Consider the following 14,641-nt stretch of genomic DNA (forward strand, 5'->3'; position numbering starts at 1 on the left):
ACGAGGTGCTACGGGGGGGGGGGGGGGGGGGCATGGTTCCCTCTCCCCTTCACACGCCTCCAGGAAAGGATATTAAGGCCAGAGCTTTGTTCCTGAAGTCCACCACCGTGTAGCTGCTGACCAGCGGGTCCACAAAGCTGATCATGTGATGTCGGCACTGAGCGGACTCCTCGGCTGTCACCTTGTTGGTGATGACGTCCAGACCGTGGTACACCTGCGGAGAGACACACAGTAATGAACCAAAAGCAGGACACTGAAAGCAGATGACGTGTAACTGAGCATCAACAATGATTGCAAAGTTAAGATTCAGTTCCGAGTCCAAGAAAGCCCCCCCCCCCATAAAAAAACAAGAGGAATAAAACCATTAACAACAGTGTACAAATTAGTTTCCATAAAACAAAGAGAGGAGATTGAAATCTGTGCTCGAGGGGAGGGTGTGTCTGTGTGTGTTTGTCAATGTCAGACACTGGCAGCGGGGCTATTATGGAGCCAAGGAAAGACTGGCGCTCGCCGTCTGCCACGTGAAACGGCTCCGACCATTCCTGCAAATTATGACACACACCCTCTGTCCATTTGACATCAGCCGGCGAGGGGGCACCCTGGTGGAATGTGACAGCTGGGTGTCACCCAGAAGCCCGTCGTGATGTTTTCCCAGTCTCGTGCGCAGATTTGAGAGGTTCGGGAACGAGAGACGTCTCCCACACGATACAGGGGGCTTTTCTAAAGCCCATTTGCATTATCATCTTTCCAAGTGATGCGTGTATTTGATGATTACATGAATACTCATAATAGGTGTTTGCACTCCATTTCTCCATCACTGTATATGAAGAAGTCATGTCTACTTTGTGTCATGAATTTATCTGCTCCTCTGCTGTGGAAGACAAGGAAATCTTTTTAGATACTGTACACTTTGCATTTATATTGCCTGCAAACAGCATTAGGCTATAAAAAAAAAAAAGAAGTGGATTCTTGTTTGCGTGTTGATATGTGAACAATGTCGAGAAGTATTTGATCATGAAGTGCAGAGGCCCAACATGGAGGGCTGAAGACATCCGGATACACATGTGAAATGACTGGAAGCAAAGGTGACCTGTGACCTCCAGCAGATTTGTAGCTCGCGCACGTTGCAGGAGGAGCTGCTCTGCTCTGCTCCTGCTTATCGAGTTGCCATTGGTGTGATGTCTTAAACAACAGTACACCAGTAAACCCATGAACTTGCTGGTCGGGTTATAGCCTGGTTATAAATGGCCGGTTCAGGACGACCGGTCACCCAGGCCATGGTGTACATACATTTAGCAAATAAGATCTGATGAAGCTTTTTGAAGGACAGCTGCAACTTCCGTGTCCAACACAAACTCGGCTCTTGGTTTATACACTACTTTTATTGCCAGTGTTACTTCTCCCGTAATATCTGCTCATCTATCTATTGATTGAGGATTTCAAGCCAGTTTGGATTCATTAGTTGGGTATAAATTTAAAAAATCATCTACAAGTGTCAGAGAAGCTGTAAAGTATATTTAAGGTGAAAAATTATAATTTTTTCCCCTCACAGGCCAAATTAGATTGGGGAATGGTGTTTTAAAAGGTTATTAATTAACTAATCAGTCACTTTACAAAGATAATCCGTTTCCTCTCTTCACTTGTGACCTCTTCTCATCTCTCGCCTACACACCAGCTGACTGAACTCCATAAAGACTCCAGTCATAAAAGTATAAAATATGTGAATGCGAGCAGTAAATGGAAGCTGCTGCTTTCAACAGTCGTCCTTTTGTCTTTTAATGCTCATCGTTTTTCCCTGTGGTGGAAACATTTCATCAATTCACAAGTCTTTAAAAAAAAAAAAAGAAGCAAAAAGCTTTTCATTTGGCTCGAGTCGAAATAGCTGGATGACCGTTGGGATGATTAAAAGGTTATATTTCCTTACCCTCAAACAGTAGTGCGATTCAGCAACTTAAAATCAAACTGGGGTCCTTCTGTAATTTTCACTTAAAGTTTTCCGAGCAACACAAGACTGATTCACCCTCTGAGCCATACCCGTGCTTTGAATAGTTAATGGGAGACGACACAGAAGAATACTGTATTTAAATAATAAATCAACTGCTTCCAAACACCACAAGAGCTCATTCATATGCTTTCCAATCAAGTATAAAGTTTAAACTACTATCAACTTTGGGTGCCGTGTTAGATTCCAGATCTCATTTGTTTACGTGTTAAATGGCAAACTAATAAGATAGAGCTGCCATTACCCATTTTCTGTAATTATAGCTGTCGGAAACACTTTTCTCAATTATATGCAATACACATGTGAAACTAATTGGAATGACAGCACCCTATTTGTATTTTTTTTGCAGGAGGTCAGAGCTCTAGCGAGTCATATTTAGAGAACTTCAAAGAAAAAGACATTTTAAAAATAGAAATAATTGAATCTGTGATATTACTGTAAGTTTTACAATTTTGAACTTTATTACACAGGAATGGCATTTAAAGATGTTGGTGCTTGATGGAATTCATAAATCCCTTTTTTCCTCTGAACCAAATGTTGTACAACAGGGTGGAGGGTAATTATTTCCAATCATCCACTATTGGAGTGCGGTAGTCATGTGGGTGGGGTTTTTTCCCCCCCCTCTGTAACATTTACATAGCATTGTTATATTGAGCGATTTTAATTTACCCTCCATTGACCGAAACCTGCAAACATGCTACTATTCTTGTGTGTTTTGGAAAGCTCTGCATAATGTCAGCCGCGCTGCTCACAGGAGTCTTCTCAACTCAAACACCAAAAGCTCAACTTGATCGACCTACTTGGCCAGCGTTGGTCGGAGCTGGACGCATTTTCAGTGTCGATTATGTGGACCATTTGCAGAAGCTCTCATATTTGCAGTGGATTGCTCACGTCTGTCTAAAGTGAGCAATGCTGATTAAAAATCCTTTTTTTTTTTAAAGTCGAGAGCATTATGGACCGCAGCTCAAGCACCTAATGTTGCGTGCGTGTATACGTTTAGCTCTTCCGCCCAGCGATGATAGATGATCAGTACAGTTGAGCAGGTTACTGGATCAAACAATCCTTGGCGATGGTGTGGGCGGGTTGCATCCACTTTGCCAAATGTTCCCGAGCCGCGTGCCAAGCCAAAAGTGAGGAGCGGGGCAAAGCGGAACAACTCGGCCCGATAAATTATTCACGGCTTCTCGGCACAACACCACCAGGGGAGGGTCGGGTGGATGGTTGAATAGATGGATGGATGGGTGGAGGCGACGGAGAGCAATTCAAGGAGGATGAAGACTTGAATGGGGTTTTTTTTTTTTGGAAGAACAAGCGCAGTGGGGAGATAAAAGGAGAGGAACAGACAGAAGAGCACTGTGTACTTGTTACAGAGAACAGGATGCTCCCTGGCAAATTTGCACACATTATCCTCCACCACCCCTCCCTCCTGTCTTCACTGCTTCATCTCTCGCTCAGACAGATTGAACAGAGAGACGACGGGATGATGAGGAGCGTCGCCAAATGACGCTGAAAGAAAAGGCGGGTTGAGTCGCGAAGAAATGGACCACAAAGAAGACAAATTAGAAGACAAAGAAGAATTCTTCCTCCCCTTTCAAACCCGATAGAACCAGGTGCTGGTTAATGGCTGGTGCCAGAACCAGTTTTTGGTCGGTTCCTGTCGACGCTTTCATGAGACCAGTTGGCTTTTGCACAACTTCAGGGGCTGCAACAGACAAGTCGTCACGGGGAAAAGGGAAAAGAAACCGTGTCGCTTCGAATCCCTCTGCCGACGGGTCCCCGAGCCCCAGTTGAGCTCGAAAAGGCATCTGGCGTACGCCTTGTGCCAAATCAAACATGATCTACTGTGGCAACCCCGGACAGGAGCAGCCCAAAAAAAACAAAACATTAAAAAAAAAACACTGTCTCACTTCATTCTGTTAATTAAAGTGGAGCCGGCCGGTGGTAAAAAGCTGGCAGACGTCCTTCATTGTTTTCTCAACTTCGGAGGATGACCACACTGTTGCAAGGAGGCAGGCTGGCTCCTCCACAGACCACGACTGTTTTGGTTGCACTTTCACATTTCAAAACATTCTGGATGCGGATCGCACCGTTACTGTTTGCGAAGGGTTATCCCGGGGGTACGGTCGGGCCTCACGGCGGGCGACGAGCAAGGGCTCCGGCGGCGGATTTAAAAATCTTTTGGCGTTCTGGCGCCCAGCGAGAGGAGCTCACACAGGGCTGCTGCAGTCACACAAATTGACATCACCCCCTGACAGTTTCAAGTCATTTCACAACTGCCGTCAGCAGGTGATAAAGATACGCGTGTAGGAGCGTAATAGATCTCATAAGCAACTCACCCTTCACACAAATCCTCAAAAAAACAAGGGCTTCTTCATACTTGCACAATTTCCCTTTTTTCCCCAACTTTTTTTTTGTTTCATCTTTCACTCAAACCTCTTACGTTCCTTCTGTCGATTTATTTATCTATTTATTTATTTTACCCACCAGCACTCGCTTTAAACCTGGTTATGCAACAACCCCTCAACCGTGTGTGTGTGTTTCCCCAGAGAGAGTAGGAAATAACAGATTGTGATGATTTCAATTTGTCTTTAAAAAGTACCTGGAGACCCAAAAGTGAAAGAAAAGAAGCAGGGAAGAAAAGAAACCAGAGTGTAAGTTGGGGGGGGGGGGGGGGGGGGTGGAATTAAAAGAGCTGCTTGAGTGGAAGCTGCGAGAAGGAAAAAATGCTTTGAGGGAAGCGAGCCGCAAATGAGAGAGAAAATGAGAAAGAAATTAAGACTTCTCAGTCGAGGCGGTGGAAATGAGCTACAAATTGCAGTGATGTACGAGCTCGGAGTGGAGAAGGATTCAAAGATATAAAAGGAGAGAGAAAAACTAAATAAATAAGGGATCAACAGAGTTAATCATGTTTACACGTCTGCCGAAGGAAACTAAAAGAAGATGTCACAATAAATTGTAGAAGATAGGATGCGTCACTGTTATTGGAGGAATTTTAAAGTAAACATTTTAAACGATGCGAGTGACTTTTCATCCAGTGGCTTGGACGGAAGATACAGAGAGAAAAGAGTGAGCACCATGAGCCGCGGGGACAAAACTCTTTGAGGTGCCATCAAATCGTATCCGAAAACCAGACGAGGTAATCCACTTAAGTGTGCAGCAAATTCGTGGGAACGTCTGACTTTTACGTTTTGTTTTTACACCAAATGGCAAAATGTTGAAGGAATTCACTGCAATTTGTGTAAATTCAAGGAGCTAAAATGGCCCCCTCCCCCCCCCCGTTTTACATCCAGACAAACGTCAACAAGTCACGCGGGGCCGCCGTCTCAGAGGAGCTGCTCGGCTTCCCTGACTCTAAATGTCACAATTCACACCGATGCACTTCAATGGAAACACCGGCTAATGTGGGCTCAGCTGCCGCCTCGCTCCCGCCTTGCTCCCGCCTCGCTTTTAAATGGACGTGAATGGATGGGACCGTGTGGCTTGTGTGCGGGGCGAGAGAGGAGTGTGTGTGTGTGTGTGTGTGTGTGTGTGTGTGTGTGTGTGTGTGTGTGTGTGTGTGTGTGTGTGTGTGTGTGTGTGTGTGTGTGTGTGTGTGTGTGTGTGTGTGTGTGTGTGTGTGTGTGTGTGTGTGTGTGTGTGTGTGTGTGTGTGTGTGTGCGCGCGCTGGACAATGAGCTCAGTGTTCGAGCTCCGCGGAGCCTGCAGCCGGCCGGCCTGGCCAACCTTACGCCCCGCACGAGACAGCTGTTCCTCTGCCACCGAAATGAGGGGAGGTGGGAGGGGAAGGACATGGTCAAAAGAAAGAGGGTAGGAGAGGAAGAGGTACAGAGCACAAACGGTCATTTCAGACAAGAAAACAATACACAGAGGAAGCCAAAAACAAGCAAGTGGAGCAGGTCGTTCACATGCAGTCGCTCGTCCATATTGATCCCAAAACGTGACTTTGTTTGAGGAGGAACTAGTAGAAATGGACCAATTCAATAACCTGATTAGGCTTATTTTTGAGCAAGGAAATGATTACTTCCAACGCCGCACGTCCAATGTGGACACCGTCTGAGTTAATGTGGGTTGAAGGTGTGATGCAAATGAATTTGACGTTTCTTAGCCAATGGCAGTGCATGTAGGGTAACATGCAAACTTAATCTCCCACTCATATTAACAGTACAGCAATGAGCTTGGTAATGCTGCTGCAGTTGCATGTCCGTAATCTAACCAGCAGAATTGTCTGGAAAGATGGAACGCTTTCAGAAATCTTGCCCGCTTTGGAAGCCTGTGTTGACGTCACGTGGCTTCCCGAGGAAACACAACACTGCTGCCCGCGGCTGAAACGGTTTAATGAAGAGATGCAGAGTCGTGTACATACGTTCAGACAGGCCTGTTCTATTTTGTACGCATACACAGAGGACCGCAGCGCAACTCCTCACAGCTAATCTAACCGAGAGCCAAGCAGAACTCGTCGATCACAACGTTCCCCGAGCGTCTTCATATTCTCTTTGCTGAGCCGTTTGCTCCGCCTGCGTGTTGTACATCACTTCATCCCACTAATAGATTCATTGCAAAGGGGGGGGGGGGGGGAGAAAAAGCTCTTTAAGCTAACTTGCCTTGCCAACCCTGACTTCAGAAAGGCCTTTAGCACCAGTCGCTAATTGAACGAGTTCATTCAGTTTGTACTAAAGATGTATTTGTACCATGATCTCATGACTGACTGCAAATCAAGCCACTTGAGGGTTCGTGACAGCTCATTAAGGCCACAGTAAGAAAAGGAAATAACAAATGGAAAGTGATTTTCTGCTTTAGTTTACATATTACGAGTTCAAGAAAGTCAAAGGAGGAGGAAAAGGGACAATTCTGCAACATGATTTAAAAATAAGACCAAAGTCCACACTTTGGTTTGGTAAAAGTCACAGTTTGACTTAATAGCCAACAAAGTGACTGTATTTATGTCCATCTTTGTTCAAACATGGGATCAAGTTTCATTCATTCATAAAAAAATATCTTACACAAGGATTCCACAATCACTTCCAACTAATATTCAACGCAATTTGTTTTAATTTGAATGAGAATTCTCAAAAAATGTGACTCCACACTCTTTAATATTTGTGTGAATTCTTCTCGTCGTTCTTGTTTGTATTGGAGATTTCAACCGGGGCCGCACCATGTTGTGACGGTTGGCCTTACATTACGTGACCGGATTGAATCTTTCTGTGTGGAGGCTGCGTGTTCACCAGTTTCTCATCACCAAAAATTCCACGACGTCCGACCTTTCGACAGGTCGGACGTCGTGGCGTTTGCCTTTATCAAGTTGATTCATATCAACCAATAAAATCTCAGAATGCTTCCAAACTGATCATCAGATCACAGCTTGTCGTCATTGGTTCGAATTCGGATTGAACCAGAAATGGGGAAAAGTGCTAGTCAGCAGTAATCAGACGTGAAGACGGTAGAGGCTGTCCTTCCTCTGACCCTCTGACATGCACATCGACTGTAAGACGACACCACACCGCTGGATTCTTGCCTCCGATGCGCTCGCGCGACACAAGCGAACGCCTGTCGGCCTCGCTCTCTTCTCGCCCCTTCTATATCCTTCCCCTCAAGGCACCATCCTTCAACAATTTATCCCTCCATCTTCCTCTTCTGCGTCTCTCTGTGGGGAATGGCCCAGTAATGCCAGACTAATAAATCATTCATGCCATAGCCTCGCCACCCCCCCCGCTCCTTTTCTTCCTCCATCCGGCTATCCTCCTCTCCCTCGATGCCGTACTGTAGCGGTGACCGCATCACCACGCCCGCAGAAGGAAAATGGGAGTTAATCAGCTCTTCTTTTTGGCGCCGTCTCCAACACCGGCTTAGATTACTTCCAAAGATGCATCACAAATGGGATGTGGGAGGCGGCGCTGCCCGAGTTATAATACCAGCAGATACGTCAAAGCCCAGACAGGTCATAGCTGCTCCAGACACACGGGGAGAGACAGCAGTGGGAGAGGAGGGGGGAGGAAGAGGAAGAAAGACAAGGAGGGAAGGATGACTGCCAGCAAATTAGCAGGATGTTACACGTAGCTGCACAGTTTCTGACAGTAGGACGTGTTTAATACGTAAATAAGCAGTTGGCGTGTGCGTGTGTACGCATGTAACAACCCCGTAGTGCCCTTTAAAAAAAAAATTAAAAAATGAGCCCGATGCAGTTTATTCATCACATTTTAAATTTAAGAGGCAAATCGGCATTTGGGTTCCCCCTCTTTTTTTTCTTCTTTTTTTTTAAACGATTGAGATTTGCATCATTTCACTTCAATGACACCATGAAGGCCAAGATGACACATGACAGCCTTTTCCCGCTGTTCGGGCCCATTCCTCACATTCAGCAGAAAGTGAATACGCCTGACAAATCATCGTGCTTTCCAAGCGCTCGGGCTGACCTCCACAGAATGCGGCGCTGCCCTCGTCAACACATGTCTAAAAGCGAAGGGTCACCGGCCACCAATGCTCCCAAACACAAGACGAACACGGGCGGCGGCGCCCGCGTGTGCGTGACCTGTTAAATTGCTCCCGGGGAACCTCCGAGGGCCCTTCGGTACTCGCCGCCCAGCCACGCCCACACTTGCCCAAACGCAAGCCTCGCTCTCTTTACATCCCGCGGCGGCAACAATACGTTATTAGTTAATTCAGCGCACGCGAGTCTTTGAGGGAGCGTGAGAAAAGCGCAACGCCAAAATGTTCACTTGTGCACAACCTTTGGACTTCTTCTGCAGATGAACATGCGTTGTCATGAAATCATAGAATCCCTTGATGCAAAATTAAAGTTGCTCTCCCAGCAAGGCTTTTCTCTTATTGGATTTATCCATGGAGAGCTTACCAGGTGATGAGATTAGCTACTCCATATTAATCACATGCGGTAAGAGCTTCCATGCAGCTGATATAGTGCAGCGTGTGTGCTTCCATTGCCAAAATACTGAATGGATTTGGGGTCAGGTCTGTGTTCCGAAGACATTTTACAATAAAAATGTGTTTGTTGTTCATGGCTGTCGAGACATATAGGCAACACACCCGTTCGGTATAGCGGCTATACCTTTTCTCTCCTTTGAAAGTAGAGGTAAGGTATAGGTAGTTCTCTATATATAGGTTTGCAATTGTCATATCTGTTAGTGGCCGTAGAGCTTATTATATAGTAATAACGTGTCTTATTACATTCACATGTAAGTTTGTCCATAACACAACTCAAGCAATGTTTATATTCCTGATATCGCAAATCAATATCAAGTCTAGACCTTTTTTATCTGGAGTATTTTAAAAAGGTTTATTTTGTAGTTCAATTGAAAATAGACGTTTAATCAAACCGATGTTAGCAGTAAACCGTGGTTTAAGGAGAATATTCATGTCCACTCTACCATCAATTCAAACTGGAACATTTTGAATTTTTGAATAATTGTCTCTGCTGTGCAACAACATAAAAATAGCCGTATTTGCAGGTAGGGTTGTGAGGTAGCCGGTTGCTGCGGAGCCACAGGTCGGTTTATACAAAGCACAAAGAAAAACAGAAAACCACATATGTAATAAATAACCACTGCGAGAAGAGCATGATAGCGTAGCATGAAGAAGCACCTATTTATCATCTCAGAGGATAGTATAAATATACTGCTAAAAAAAGGTACACACCTGTGGAAAACGATGCTGCAGAGCAAGGAATGTTTCATTTAGCAAAAAAAAATTACAGAATCCATAGAACGATGATTCGTTTGGTGACGCTCGACCTTGAAAATAGAAGGAGCCACAGACTGTCTCTGGATATAAAGCAGTTAAAAACATCCTGCTTCTTCCCATTACGCCAGACTGACTCCACCATGTCCTGATGGACCCTCTGTGACGGCCACATTATAGCGTCATTTCAAAGGCATCTGCAATCTTGACTTTCTGGAACTAAACTTTCCAGAGGTGAAAACCCATGAAAGTTTCTGTGATGTTTTCTCGTCCCTGTGGTCAAACTGCCGAACATCCCTGCCAGGACATTAAAGCTGCAGGGTACATGGATCGTATATAATCAGATTGAATGCCCGTGCGATTAAGATTGCGGATAAACAGTTGGAACGGATCACATTGGAGGCGTCTGATTGAAATGACGGATCCGAAAGGATCCGATCAGAGTCAAAGTAAATGGCACATGGGTTTGTATACCACTGTGACACATTTCACCATGTGACGCTTCACGCAGTGTTTTAACTGGTGGAAGCAAAGCCACCATCGATACAGGAGACAAAACTGCCACATCAGTTTGTGTTAAAAAAAACCAACATGCGCTCGATTAGTCTACCTGACGAATCAATATTGACGGGCCTTGATGTGTGCATGTAGGAACGGGAAACATCGCTATGCAAAGCATTACGCGATTGACCCACAGAATAAATTGGATGATACTCGAGGTGTTTATAGACCCATTTTCTTGGGCGTTTATGTGAAAGGGACAAACGGATCTCTCGATGGGAATGGAAAGACGTGACCTGTAAACACAGCTATGGTAAAGCTCGCTCTCTGAGAAATTGGCTAAATGTTTGGGCTCGTGTCCTCCAAAGTCGGTCAGACGCCTCCCGACTGTATTACTTGGTAGATAAGTGACACTTAAACCAACACCTGCAGAAGGTTTAACAAAGGGTTGTACAAATAACAGTCTTATCAAGTCAGCGATTACGTGAACTTTCGCTGCACTTTTCCTGAAAGGAATTACAGACGACTTTGAGAGGAGGGGCAGTCCACACACACACACACACACACACACGAACACACAGCAGCACCGTCACGTTAAGAGCATGACGGAGAACTCCACAGTACACTTAACCGATATCACGCAGTGCAGCAGGAAAGGCAGCGGATAAATGACGACCGCGGCTTTAAGGTAAACTGCTGTAATGCTTCGCTCGGCTCCCGCCAGTCACTCGGCCACACGACTCACTGCCACTGCCCGTGTCAACTGTTTCGTATTACCGGCAGTGCCTTGCAAAGTCGTGTCAGTAAGGGAAGCCATGATGAATCATCCGTTTCCCCAAGGTGACACCCGATTAACAAATGTCTGTCCATTACGGCTCATCAAGGGCCTGATCTGACCAATTAACTCCTGCATCTTGTGCATGTCAAACAGCCGCTCACTCCCTGGATGTACGATTGCTGCCGAGATACGTTTCTCAAAGTGCCCATATTGGCTTGAAATCTCAGGTGCTCTGCCTAGAAGCTAAACCACCTGGAGTAAGACAACTCTTCCACACTGAGCTTCATTTATATTTAAAGGAAAGCCATCACTACTAAAACACTTAAATCTTCTTCCCCAAAGTGCCCTCGGATTCACGCTTCTCCCCGGTGGCGGAAAACTGGAAATAAAATACGAGAATAGTTTCCAAGTCATGATTCTTGCAAGTCAAAATGACCACTTTTACACTGCAGTCTTTTTAATGTGGTGTGAAAAGGCTTGAGGCTTTGTCATCCTGTGTAAACGAGACCTAAATGTGAGCATTTTCCTCTGAATTCTATGAAGTTTACACTTTTGCCATCTCTGGCAAAATACATTTTATTTAGAGCAGAATTCTCACATTTTTGTCACAGAAAAAAAAAAAAATCAAACAAGAGGAACATATTGTATATCACCGAAGACATAAAAGTGCATGAATATAGAAGCTTGTAGTTGATCACACTTCACAAATCACAAAAAAAAAACAAGCGAGTCAAACTGAAATGGAACAAACTGTTCAGTTCAATCAAACAGAGAAGGGGCATTGAGTTTAGTTAATTTTAGAGAAACACGTGCTGTGCTGTTCCACTGACCCACTTCTACTACAGAATATCTTGAGATTCCCTATATGACTAAAAAAAAAAGAGTCGGCTTTTAGACTTGTGGGAGGATTTTGTCATATTTAAGTGATGTGGTAGAGACAATGAAGGCTGTCCCACCTTCAAATCAGTAATTCTGTTTTTCCTGAAGGACCCCCCTGCTGGTCCCTGGACCTCCCTTTGGGAACCACGGGGTTTTTACACTATTTGGCAGCTCCTCGTTCAAAGACAGTACAGCGAGGCGCTTGTGCGTTTGCCATAGATAGCATGTTCATTTAATGAGGGAATAATGTCCCCCTGCATGTCCAATGAACTGTGGGCTGGGGGCATGGGCCAGGGGCAGGAGGGAGGTTGATAGCGACACAATGGGAGAGTTAGTGAGTGTGGGAACCGATTCTCGATGGGACAATAGGCACTTCCCAGTGGCTACAGCGTGCCCATTCACCATCAGCTGCAGGGCCGGCGTAGCGCGGCGCTGAATGTGCACCAGCTCAGCACAATGCTGCTTTCTCCCAAACAAGACCAGACTGTTTCCTATCCCAAAGACAACACAGGCCGGCTCCAGCCTATACACAGCCTCATTCTCACATAAGCAGTCTCTTTCTCAGTCACTCCATGGTCTCTCTCGCTTTCTCTGACTGTCACACATACCAAACGGCGGGCAGCAACAAGGCCGGGGATTGTGGAGATTGTGGCGGGGGCTGCCGCGCTGTAACTAGGCCACTCGTTTCTCCCTCCACCCGAGCTGCTGGTCGTCGAGATATTCTGGGCTGGAACGTTATTAGTGTAACCCAGTTTACCCAGTACCAGGTGACTGCTGGGAGAGGCGCTCCCCCCACAGGGACACACTGTCAAGGACGACGTGCGCCAACAGTGGGAACGATTATGGGAGGGGGGAGAGGGGGGGGCAGGAAGAAATGTTCAAGGATCTGATCGGTTATTGGATTTCGCTGCAGATGTGAGCAGCTGGAGTGACTGTGTGTGTGTGTGGAGATGCTGTGCACTGGGCTGACCCAGAGACTCTAACCAGTAGCCAACCTTTCTCCTATGTGTGTGTGCCCTTTGGTTGCTGTGGCAACAGCGCCTGAGAACCAAAAGGCAGGGGGGGGGGGGGGGGGGGGGGAAGAGAGAGAGAGAGAGAGAGAGAGAGAGAGAGAGAGACCCATGATTCTTTTTAAATGTCACCCTTTAGACACATGCATCAGACACACTGCTGAATGACAAACTGCAAACTATACCTGCTTCATATTACCACATCCAGGCTGAAATTCTTCAAACATGCACTACAAAGACGTTCACACAACTTGTAATGAGCATACTGTGATTTACATCAACACAAGAGCCTCATACAACACTGCCATATCACTGGAATGTCAATAAAGGGCAGCAAAGGGTCCAAATTACGTAAAATACATGCAAGTGCTACTCAGGAGTGGCACTGCATATTACACTGCATATTACACACATTACAACAATACAAGTGAAGACCTCTGAGGATATCTGCTGACATAAACCTTTACCAGCATACACAACATATTCCGGCCACCCTATGCACACAATTAGCTTTTGTTCAAATCCTATGTGGAAATGATGAAAACAATTGAGATAATCTCACTTAGTAAAGGTGTCAACGATGGATCACAAGTCATTCCACGTTCTAATATCCCATGGTAGCACCCAATCTGTAATTTAAATAGTTCAGTGTGAATAATTGAGTATTTGAGTTTGTTATGTTCAGATGATAGGGGAAAGAATTAATCTGAACAGTGCTCTATTTAAAATGCATGACAAATCATTATAGCAGCTTGATCAAGCTAACATATAGACTTTGACAGTGACACTGAACCAAATAGAGGAAATATTCATTGTCATCTGTGAATAAGCTCGCTGATGGGAATGCAAAAGCACAGAATCGAGCTGAATACGCAAAATAATGCATTAAAGAAAGGTGGCATCCGTTCATATGTTCCTTAAAGACTTTAAAATACACTTTACCTTAGCAGATGTCTTCACTTATACCACGGATATGAAGGATTTGACTGCAGCTGCCTCATCACGTTCTGGCTAAAGCTAAAGCAGATCAGACGTCAAAACACGTTTCTCCTGCAGCTCCAACACACAATACGGGTTCTTTTGTGGAGGTCGTCGTTTTTTGGGTGGGATGGGTGTTAAACAGAAACTCGGTTTTAATCTAAAAGACCAAAAGGTACACCTTTTCTGACGTCTTATATTTGCTACCCTCGAGAACGTCTGTACACGTCACTTGTAAACTCCAAATTCCATGATATTCTGTTTCTTTAGGGTCAAGTTTGCAATAATAAGCCGAACAAGTGCATGCTTTATCCTGCTAAACTCGAATTCTGTGAGCAAATCGAGTGTCATCCGAGGCATAATGGCTGCCATGTCAAGGACTCGCCGCGGATTCCCTCGTGCTCACGCGGCTCCTACCTGCATGGAATCGGCGCTGATTATCTCTCCACAAAGTCGTTTTCCGATTTCGATAGCCAGTTTGGACTTCCCCGTGCCGGTAGCTCCCAGAATCACCACCAAAGACGGGGCAATCGCTCTGCGAACCGCGGACTGCACGTTAAAGGTGGACGCCGCCATGATGCTGCCTCTTCGGGCGCCCAGCTGACGACGCGCGCATGCGCTGTACACGCCGAGGCAGAGGGGGAGGCGGGCTCAGTTGCCAGGCAACTGGCAGCCGTTCCTGTGGAAACGCTGGTTTCGCAGCATTTCTGTGATTTCTGTCGGACTTTTATGATTCAATTTATTTATTGGAAGTGTTTTTTTCTATTATAGCCTCCCTGGTGTAATCACAGAGGGTTTTTT

General features: G+C 45.5%; 1 protein-coding gene across 1 annotated transcript in view; it reads right to left on the bottom strand.

The window, feature by feature from the left end:
* Nucleotides 1-14,416, bottom strand: part of trit1 (tRNA isopentenyltransferase 1) — a gene marked incomplete at its 5' end in the record, with an annotated part of 34,171 nt that extends 19,755 nt beyond the window's left edge. Inside the window, 2 exons of the mRNA XM_080516333.1 lie at nucleotides 54-214; nucleotides 14,258-14,416. Coding sequence (XP_080372459.1) covers nucleotides 54-214; nucleotides 14,258-14,416 — 320 coding nt within the window. The remainder of the gene's footprint in view (nucleotides 1-53; nucleotides 215-14,257) is intronic.
* Nucleotides 14,417-14,641: the final 225 nt, after the last annotated feature.

This window comes from Blennius ocellaris, assembly GCF_963422515.1.
Source record: "Blennius ocellaris genome assembly, chromosome: 20".
In the NCBI taxonomy this organism is placed as follows: domain Eukaryota; kingdom Metazoa; phylum Chordata; class Actinopteri; order Blenniiformes; family Blenniidae; genus Blennius; species Blennius ocellaris.